This window comes from Eschrichtius robustus, chromosome 3 (assembly GCF_028021215.1).
Source record: "Eschrichtius robustus isolate mEscRob2 chromosome 3, mEscRob2.pri, whole genome shotgun sequence".
Lineage (NCBI taxonomy): Eukaryota > Metazoa > Chordata > Mammalia > Artiodactyla > Eschrichtiidae > Eschrichtius > Eschrichtius robustus.
In genome coordinates, this window is record NC_090826.1 from 157,493,861 (window position 1) to 157,504,160 (window position 10,300).

Consider the following 10,300-nt stretch of genomic DNA (forward strand, 5'->3'; position numbering starts at 1 on the left):
AGGGCCCTTCTCCCTCCCCAGCCGCGGCCCTCAGGCCTCAGCCAGCGACCAGAGAACCTCAGGCGGCGGGTTCCGAGCCTCCCGCCTCCCACCTTCCGGAGCCAGCTAGAGCTTCCGAGACACGCGCCGCTCAATGGGGAGAGGCCTCGGCCCCGCCCCTGTGCGTGACCGCGTAGTTGCGCAGAGGCCTTTCCCGGGGCGTGCCGCGGTTGCTAGGCGACCACACCACTCCCCTTCCCGCCCCTGCTGCTCCTCTGGCTCTTCTCGACCCCAGCCAGTCCCGAGCGAACGCGCGCGGAGCTGCAGTGTCTGGAAGAGAGTTACCGAGGGAACGTCGCGGCCCGGGAGGCAGCCGCCCCAGGGCAGGTGGACACTGCTTGCCTGACCGTCCAACCGCCGCCCCTCCCTCCGGGGGGTCCCGAGCTGACAGATGGGAGGCACAGCTCGCGGGCCCGGGCGGAAGGATGCGGGGCCGCCAGGAGCCGGACTCCCGCCCCAGCAGCGGAGGTAACGGCGCCGGGGGATAACGGGCTGGGGCGCCCGAGTGAGCCGCTGCAGCTGGCAGGCGAGGTCGGGGGGCGTGGATGGACTGGGCTGGAGGTTGAGCGAGCCCCCAAGCAGGAAGGACGAGGGAAGGGGTCTGACTCCCTCCCCGGGACTGGCCCACCCTCTTCCTCTCCATCAGCTCCCCTCCCCCCACCCCAGCACGGGAGGGGGCTTGAGCGGAGTTAGGGAAAGAAGAATTCCCACCCTGGAGATTATTTCTGAAGTCCTAGATCGGGGGTATATGGTAAGGAACTCTGAGAAGCTGGGATTTTTTGTGGGGCTTTTTAGCAAACCGGGGGAGACAGGGAGCAATACCTTTTCAAAGAAGCCCTGTTGCTCAGAGCAGATAACCAAGGGCTTTGCCGTGAGGGGTGTAGGTGAGGGGCTCTGCTGAGTAGGGCTTTCTGTGGATCATGTTTTGAGAGATTCTGCACCTTGCATTGTATTTTACACCTTAATGGAGAGTAGGGACCACCTGCCCACTTCATTTGCATGGAGACTACCTTTGGGTAATTTCCTTTGGCTATTTATAGGAAATCTTGTAGGTCTTCAGTCTGTCTTTTTCTCTGTAAATGTGGACGTCTGTCCCATTTTGTTTGTTTTATTCATGCTGTTGGCAAAGAATCAGTCACATCCAGAATTTTTGGTTCTTGTCAATGAAGCAGTTCCCGTTAAAGGTGTAATTTTATCAGAATGTAAGCATGTTTTTTAAAAAGAGAACATTCCAAAAATATTTGTAGTGGGTTTTCTGTTTGGTTTTTGTTTTTCGTTTTTTTTTTTTCTCTTTGTATTCCTATAACACATCGATTAAGAAAACTCTAGAACTAATTTTACAAAACAGTTTTTATAAGCCACTAAAATATTCCAGCATCGTTTTAAAGATTAAAAAAAATTCTTCCCTTGCAGCTGGGTCATTATCATTGTATTCACAGTATATCATGTAAAAATGGTACAATGAAATGCTGATGTGTGTTACTGGGAAATCCATGTTCTTGGTGGCAGATGAAATACATTATTCAGGGCCATCTTGTGGATTAAATAAATCCTCTCCGTCTTTTGTGTTCCCTTACAGCGGTGGAGGCACAGTGTTAAAGAGCAGAGAAATGATCATTTGGCATTTAGCTTCCACCATCCACCAGAAAATTAAGTGGGTAAAGACGTGAAATCCAGTACATTTTGTAATTTAGAGAATCACTGTAGTATTTGCTGTAGAATTCACTGTATTTTTCTACAAGTTAGATAGATGTTAAGTAGGAAAGTAAATAAATAAATAAAGAGAAAACAGCCCTAAGAAGGCCTTTTATTTCTTGCTTATGAGACCCAGAAGTGCGTAGACTGGAACTACTCTTCCATTTACAACATGTGGCCAACGGCTCAGAGAGGAAGGTAGAGTAGCCAGTGGTAGAGCTGAGATTAGAATCCAAGTCTCCTACTTGAAAACACAGTTCTCTGTCTTGTTTGTTTGTTCTGGTTAGCTTTTAGGCTTCAGATTTCAACTAGCGTTCGTTTTCAAGGAGTAAGTTAAATGAGATTCTTTTGATAGTCCCTATTGTTAACAACATTCAGAAAGTAAGACTTACTTTAACGATTTCAAAATATAAACCTAGAAATGCTGTCCTTTCTTTAAAAATAAAAAAAGGAGGAAAAGTTGGGTTTCCTCTCTTCATCTGCCAAATACCCCTGTGGTGTGTATTCAGTGCCAAAATGCAGTGTAGACATTTGTTTGTATTAATTATTCTTTGTAGCAGATATGAAGCAGTTAAGACACAGGGTGTTTTGGAAATACAAATGTATATACTTCAGTTACTGACAGATTTTATCTGTAATCCTTTCAACTAGATTGGGTGATGGTGTCTATGATACCTTCATGATGATAGATGAAACCAAATGCCCACCCTGTTCAAATGCACTCTGCAATCCTTCTGAACCACCTCTACCCAGAAGACTAAATGTAAGTAAATGAAGTAATTCTTTGAGCTCTAATGGGCCTGGAAAGGAGGAAGTGCTACTTTAAATGGTCAAGGTACAGTCACATCTCACTGGTAACCCAGGCTATTTTTTATTCACTTTTGCTTTTTCTTTACTTTGAAATAACAATTTCTGTGGTCCAAGTTCAGCTTTTCAGAATGATTTTGATTTGGAGCCCACCTATTCCTTTCAATCACTGGGGTAAATAGGGAAAAAAATGACATGCTACTTTTATCTAGATAGTGGTTATTTTTTTTAATAGAATGATATGTACAGTATATTATGATGGCTCATTTTAACAAGAACAAGAAACAGAAAATACCTCTGAACTTACAGATCTGCAGATTTTTCCTGCACGGCAGAAATGCAGTCCTAGCTTATTAGTATGCTTAAGAGAACCATTTTATAGATCATAAATAAAACTTGAACAATACATTTTGGTTTCGATGCATTTAATCATTTTGGAGCTTGCAGACATTTAGCTTTTGACACCGTTTTACGTTTAAAATAATAAATTAATTCCCATTCCCTCGCCACTCATAGAGTGGTAGGGAGAGCAGGGTTTGGACAAGTTCCATGACAGGGAGAATCTATCCTGTGACTTTAAAATTTGCTGCATATATCGTCAATGAACAAATTGAATAATTGAGTAGACTAATTTATCAATAATTCTCCTTCATATTTCTGTTTAAGACCTAAAATTATTTCTATGTAAAAAATTGCTTGCATTTTTCATAGTCCTTCCCAACGGTTTGTCAGCTTTTGCCATTAAAAATCAACCCCTTCACTACTTTCAAGGCTAATAATATTACAAAATACGGGCTATATATATTTGGAAGGCTGGTCACCCTATTATTTTTAATCTCCTTTCTGAAGTGTAGTAAGTTTCCATTCTCCACAAGCTTTTTTTTTTAATATGTAAAAACCTCTAAGAGCTCCAGAACCACCTATATACTCCTTGTGTTGACTATCAGATTTCGTGGTTACTTGCTGACAATTAGCACATCTCTCTGGGAAACTTTTGCAGTTGGTCATCATGTGACTTAAAGTCCATTTTAACTTTACTTCAGAGTTGGCCAGTGCTAATCACCATATAGTACGGCAATTAAATTGTATGTTTCAGGATCAAAATGAATTTTTTTACTGTATGGTATTCAGAGTAACACAGCTTGCAAAACACAAGATTTTAGATTCTAAACCAATGGTGTCTTTGCAAATTTTGCTGAAAAAAGTGCTTTTGACCTCTTAGTAACACTTATAGTTCATTATGCCATGACTTCATTGCGAGACGCTATTGCTTATTTCACAAAGTCCTTTGGCTTCATTGTTTATCCAAGATGCCCTTACATTCTTGTTGTAAACTATAAATCATCTGCTCACAGGCTTTTATTGGGTTAGCTTTGTGTTGCAGAGATTTAGGGTCGAGAGCGAGGGAGAGTGTGGTGTTTCTATATCTGGACGAGAAGGATATTCCTTTTCTGAATTTCTCAACAAGATCTTCAAGACTTGATTAACACAGTTGAAGATTCTATTTGAAACGTCAAGAGTGCTCCAAATTGATCAGCTCGGTGCTTTGTGACCACCTAGAGGGGTGGGATAGGGAGGGTGGGAGGGAGACGCAAGAGGGAGGAGATATGGGGATATATGTATATGTATAGCTGATTCACTTTGTTATAAAGCAGAAACTAACACACCATTGTAAAGCAATTATACTCCAATACAGGTGTTAAAAAAAAAAAGAGTGCTCCAAATTAACAATGTATATAAAGGATTCTTAAATAAAACATGATTAATCTGGCATTATTTATCTCTCTGGATATAATTACATAGTTAAAATATTTGAAGTCGATTGCAGACATTGGTCAGTTATTGTGATTATAACCCTAGACTAGACATATATAGTGTTTTGTAACTACTTTAACATGTGTGAAAATTGTAGATTCTCCTAGAACAATGGAAGGAAGATTTTATTTCTAGCACAGCAGACTTGATCCATAATTGATTCAGACCAGTATTTGAGTTATTACAGGAAAGGAAAGAAAGCTAAGGCGAGAACCCCTCCCTGTGTGGAAAAAATTCCTTTCTGGAATTCTTCAGATTCATTGGAGGTTCAAACCTTGATAGTCCACAGGGGGACTAGACCTGAAGTGTCTTGTTCTGTTCTGGGAGCCACACTTGCAGAGATACATAACGTGCAGCCCGTGTTGAGAATGTGAATAGGATATAGTAAGGCAGCCTGACCCAGGCGTGTGAGGTGGAGGATGTGATGGGGATGATGAGCCTAGAGAAAAACTGGTGAAGGCAGGACAGCCCCTTTTAGGTGTCTGAAGGGCTTTAACATGGAAATTTGGACACTCCTGTGTAGTTCCGGAGGGCAAAATAAGACTTAATTTGCAGAGAGAGAGATTTAGGCTCACTTTAAGGAAAAACCATGAGTCAGGAAATCCAAATGACATCCTTAATCTTATTGTAATAGTTCTGTGGAAATTAAATTTCTGTTCTTATTAACATTCTGTACCTGAGACCCTCTCTTTATCACAAACAGAAATGAAGACCTCCAGAGCCAGCACAGCCTTACATGTAGGCAGAGTAGGTGAAATAGTAGGTCCACCCAGGGGTGGACCCCGGACCACAAATACCTTTCTACCAGCTTGTCATTGATGACTGCGGGTCCTAGAGAGTCATTCCCTTGGGTTAAGGCATTGATCTTGTTAAAGGTCAAATATCCCTGGAGAGATAACCCATTAAATTGCACTGCAAATTGCAAGGAGGTTTTATGTGGGGGAGAAAGTGGGTGAGGTGTTTCCATGCATCCTAAGGGAATGCTGATTGTGCGGGCCTTCATGGAGCAGAAGGCATAGTTGATGCCAGATGTCTGGCGGAGGGAGAGTCTGGAGCTGCAGAGGACGGCACCACAGAGAGAAAAGATAAGCTAAAAGGGGAAAGGGAGGGTGTATTGGAGTTTAAACAATATATTGAGAATTTTGCCTAATTGTTACCAGTGTTTTTAACATGTTTTATAGTTTCTGAGGGTCTTTCACATATATTATTAATTATAATTTGATTCACACAACATCGTGCAAGGAGGTATTATTATCCACATTTTAAAGATAAAGAAATTGAGGCTAAGAAACTGGGCTAAAGGTTAAGCCTACCCTGGGACCTACAGTTTTTGAGCAGTGTAGCCAGGACCCCAGCCTAGGCCTTCTGACTTCACATTTCTTCAGAATGTGTCCCCAAGACTTTGGCAGTAAATATTTAGATGCATTTAGGTTAGGTAGTAAAAATTTAAGGAAAACTGGTTTAGATGCATGCAAATATTTGGTTTTGTTATGTAAATCTACCTAAAACCAAATAATTATAATTCCCTAGCTCAGCCAAACCTATCTCCTAATAGATTGTAGTGCCTTGAGGTAACCTGTTTTTTGGCACTTTTATAATTGTGAACAATTAATGCTCATGTGAATGTTAGATGGATGGATGAGACCTTTTTTTTTCATCCCTAAAAACAGGAATGGTTATTTGACTTAATTGCTGATAAAAAAAATGTTGCATTATATTTACATTTTAACAAGGTATTTAGGTTCTGTCTGCAAGCCTATTTTATTTTCTTGACTAGTGATAGTTCTCTATTTTGGTATCAGAGATCTCTCCTGGTCCGTATCTTGCCTCTTTATTTAGAAACTCGATGCCAAAGTATGGCTACCGTTGTACTGGCCGCTTTGCTTATATGTAAGATGGTGCAGTGCCTCAGTTTCGTAACTGTAGTACTATATAAATGTTTAAATTGATTAAATGACCTAAAAGAAGCAGGCAGGAACTAATGTCGTGCTTTTATAACTAAATTAGGGGCTGTCTAAAGTATGCCAACACTTAATTTTTTTTTCATCCCTTTTTTGTTGTTTATATTTTCATCTTTTATATTTTTATTTACATAGGTGATGGGTCAGGTGTTGTTTGCTTAGGTTATATTAAAATTCTATTTTTTAAATGGTTGGCCACTTTGGATCATTACCTTATAATTTGTGTTATATTTTAAGAGATCATAAATATAGCTCAGAGCTTCTCTGGAATTATCTACCCTTGATCAAAGAGGCTCTCAATCATACAGATCAGGGGTACAGTTCTTCAGGGTCTGTTAAGAAAAATAGTTGTTCTTTGAAGTATCCCAGACTTTTTTTTTTAAACAACAGATTTAGCACTTTTTTTCTTCTTTCCTTCTAGCACATTATATTTTTCTTAGTATTTTTTTTAGTGTTTGGCTTTTTCGTTGTCTTTCCCTCCATCGAGTTTCAAAGAATCTTATTTCATTTCAGAGGCATTTAGTAAGTAGAGTTTTTTCTGTGGGTTATTGTTCCTTGCAGGAAAAGGTGATGCCAAATCAAGTAAAAAGAGTTGTATGCCTTTGTCACGTAGGCTTTTGCTGAGGGAGACTAGTGTATGTGTCTATGAGCAAGGGAGGGAGAGAGAAAGGAGACTCTTTGTCTTTAGGAGAGTTTTACAAGAAGCACCCTGGGGCCTTAGATTCTCACTGCTATTCATCAGATACATAAAGAATTGGCCTTGGTGATCTCAAGAGTTCTCTCTGGATTAGAAATTTTTTGATTCAGTGAACTGAGATAGAAAGATGTGATCATTTATTTGGGGACCCAGGAGTAGATGATGAGGCCTTGGTTGATTCCAGGCCAAAGTCAACATTCAGCCCTACTGGAGAATAGTACAGGCACTAGGAGAACCTGGTACCAGGTTATGTTAATGTTCTGGACCAAGATTCAGAAGACCTGGGGTCACATCCTGCCTCTGTCCCTTTATCATTTACAGAACACTTTAATATGTATTATTTTGCTCCTGGTACATGCCCTTAAGATTTGGGAAGGTACTTGAAACAGTTTGTAAACAATATAGGACAGTATATATATAACAAGTGCCGGGCTTCCCTGGTGGCACAGTGGTTAAGAATCTGCCTGCCAATGCAGGGGACACGGATTCGAGCCCTGGTCCGGGAAGATCCCACATGCTGCGGAGCAACTAAGCCCGTGTGCCACAACTACTGAGCCTGTGTTCTAGAGCCCGTGAGCCACAACTACTGAGCCCCTGTGCCACAACTACTGAAGCCCGCGTGCCTAGAGCCCGTGCTCCACAACAAGAGAAGCCACCGCAATGAGAAGCCCGCACACCGCAACGAAGAGTAGGCCCCGCTCGCCGCAACTAGAGAAAGCCCGCGTGCCCGCGTGCAGCAACGAAGACCCAACGCAGCCAAAAATAAATAAATTAAAACAAACAAACAAACAAAAACAAGTGCCAGATTATGTGGTAGACTCGAAAAGCTGCAGTTAAGATGTGAGTGTAAGCCCATAGTTAGTATGGGCTTGGAGTAGTTCTAAGTGGAAGAGGGAGGACTAGAATTGGGCTTTGAAAGAGCGTAGGATTTGAGTGGATGGGGTGAAAAGATTCTCGGTAGGAAGACATACCAGTTAGAAGGAATCTAGCATGTTCCGGGTATGGTAAGATGACCGTCTTGTCTTGAACAAAGGGAGGCCTATGTAGTGGGGTTGGGGTGGCCATAGCAGTCAGGGAACCTAAGGATTAACATAACATGAGTTTCTAGAGACTCCTGCTTTTCTCATCTCACTTTTGGGTCTTTTGACTACACAACTGGCATGTTTTGTTGTTTTGTTCAGTCAGGGGGACGATTCTTTCATTCTTCCACCGTTTTTAGTGACTTTAACTTCTTCACTTCTCTTTGCCGTAGATCACCACTGAGCATTTAACAAGAGATCCTACTCAGCGCTTCCTGAATGGAGGTGAGATGAAGGTAGAACAACTATTTCAAGAATTTGGCAACAGAAGATCTGATACTTTTCAGTCAGATGGCATCAACGACTCTGAAAAATGCTCTCCTACAGTTTCTCAGGGTAAAAGTTCAGATAGTTTGAATACAGTAAAATCTAGCAGTTCATCCAAAGCATCCAAAGTGTTGCCTCTGACTCCAGAACAAGCACTGAAGCAATATAAACACCACCTCACTGCTTATGAGAAGCTGGAAATCATCAATTATCCAGAAATTTACTTTGTGGGTCCAAATGCCAAAAAAAGACATGGAGTTATCGGTGGTCCCAATAATGGGGGTTATGATGATGCAGATGGGGCCTATATTCACGTGCCTCGAGACCATCTAGCTTATCGATATGAAGTGCTGAAAATTATTGGCAAGGGCAGTTTTGGGCAGGTAGCCCGGGTCTATGATCACAAACTTCGACAGTACGTGGCCCTGAAGATGGTACGCAATGAAAAGCGCTTCCATCGCCAAGCAGCCGAGGAGATCCGGATTTTGGAGCATCTTAAAAAGCAGGATAAAACTGGTAGCATGAACGTTATTCATATGCTGGAAAGTTTCACGTTCCGGAACCATGTTTGCATGGCCTTTGAGTTGCTGAGCATAGACCTTTATGAGCTCATTAAAAAAAACAAGTTCCAGGGTTTTAGCATCCAGTTGGTTCGCAAGTTTGCTCAATCCATCTTGCAATCCTTGGATGCTCTCCACAAAAACAAGATCATTCACTGTGACCTGAAGCCAGAAAACATTCTCCTGAAACACCATGGGCGCAGTGCGACTAAGGTCATTGACTTTGGGTCCAGCTGTTTTGAGTACCAGAAGCTTTACACGTATATCCAGTCTCGGTTCTACAGAGCTCCAGAGATCATCTTAGGAAACCGCTACAGCACGCCCATTGACATATGGAGTTTTGGCTGCATCCTTGCAGAACTTTTAACAGGACAGCCTCTCTTCCCTGGAGAGGATGAAGGAGACCAGCTGGCCTGTATGATGGAGCTTCTAGGGATGCCACCACCAAAACTCCTGGAGCAATCCAAACGTGCCAAGTACTTTATTAACTCCAAGGGCCTACCTCGCTACTGTTCTGTGACCACTCAGGCAGATGGGAGGGTTGTGCTTGTGGGAGGTCGTTCACGGAGGGGTAAGAAGCGGGGTCCCCCAGGCAGCAAAGACTGGGGGACAGCACTGAAGGGGTGTGATGATTACTTATTCGTAGAGTTTTTGAAAAGGTGTCTTCACTGGGACCCCTCTGCCCGCCTGACCCCAGCTCAAGCACTAAGACACCCTTGGATTAGCAAGTCTGTGCCCAGACCTCTCACCATTGAAAAGGTGTCAGGCAAAAGGGTAGTAAATCCTGCAAATGCTTTCCAGGGCCTGGGTTCCAAGCTGCCTCCAGTTGTAGGAATAGCCAATAAGCTTAAAGCTAACTTAATGTCAGAAACCAGTGGTGGTATACCTCTGTGCAGTGTATTGCCAAAACTGATTAGCTAATGGACAGCTGGTGTGCTCAGAGACGATATGTAGGTATTTTTAATTATCTTGCAAACCTGAAAATGGAAAAAAAACCCCAAGCCCATTCATGGATATGTTTTTGGTAGACTAGATATCTTTTTTTAACAAGGCAAAGCATTTTTATATGACTGTAAAAAAACTCTTGAAGGGCTAATTACCTAACCAGCTTGTATTGGCCATCCTGGGATACATAGTAAAAGGCTTTTTATAGGTCAGTGCATCTTTTGTTATTATTGTCAGGTGTGCATCAACCTGTGTATTATTCTGTTGGTTTAAATCCCTTTCTCTCAAGGTAAACGATATACCAGAAAGTATATCCGGAACATTCACTTCTAGTCTCCCTCGGCATCTGTTCTAGAGGGTTAATTTGGGACATGGCCGTAGTTATAGATGAGACTCAAAGCTAGATCTCTCGCGCCAGCAGCCTGTCCTGTGGGC

The 10,300-nt window shown here is 42.2% G+C and overlaps 1 protein-coding gene across 1 annotated transcript; it reads left to right on the forward strand.

Annotated features, from left to right (window-relative positions):
- Positions 1–289: 289 nt before the first annotated feature.
- On the forward strand, positions 290–10,077 carry DYRK3 (dual specificity tyrosine phosphorylation regulated kinase 3). Its single transcript, XM_068538479.1, has 3 exons — positions 290–507; positions 2,386–2,497; positions 8,267–10,077. The coding sequence occupies exons 1-3, from the start codon at positions 431–433 to the stop codon at positions 9,839–9,841; spliced, it is 1,764 nt and encodes a 587-aa protein (XP_068394580.1). The 5' UTR covers positions 290–430; the 3' UTR covers positions 9,842–10,077.
- The last annotated feature ends 223 nt before the right edge of the window (positions 10,078–10,300 follow it).

What these genes read in the sequence shown, in the direction of transcription:
- DYRK3 (XM_068538479.1), top strand. Translation starts at nt 431, where the DNA reads ATGGGAGGCACAGCTCGCGGGCCCGGGCGGAAGGATGCGGGGCCGCCA. An exon ending in CTCCCGCCCCAGCAGCGGAG is followed by an intron (nt 508 to 2,385) that starts GTAACGGCGCCG and finishes CCTTTCAACTAG; the next exon opens with ATTGGGTGATGGTGTCTATG. An exon ending in CTCTACCCAGAAGACTAAAT is followed by an intron (nt 2,498 to 8,266) that starts GTAAGTAAATGA and finishes TCTTTGCCGTAG; the next exon opens with ATCACCACTGAGCATTTAAC.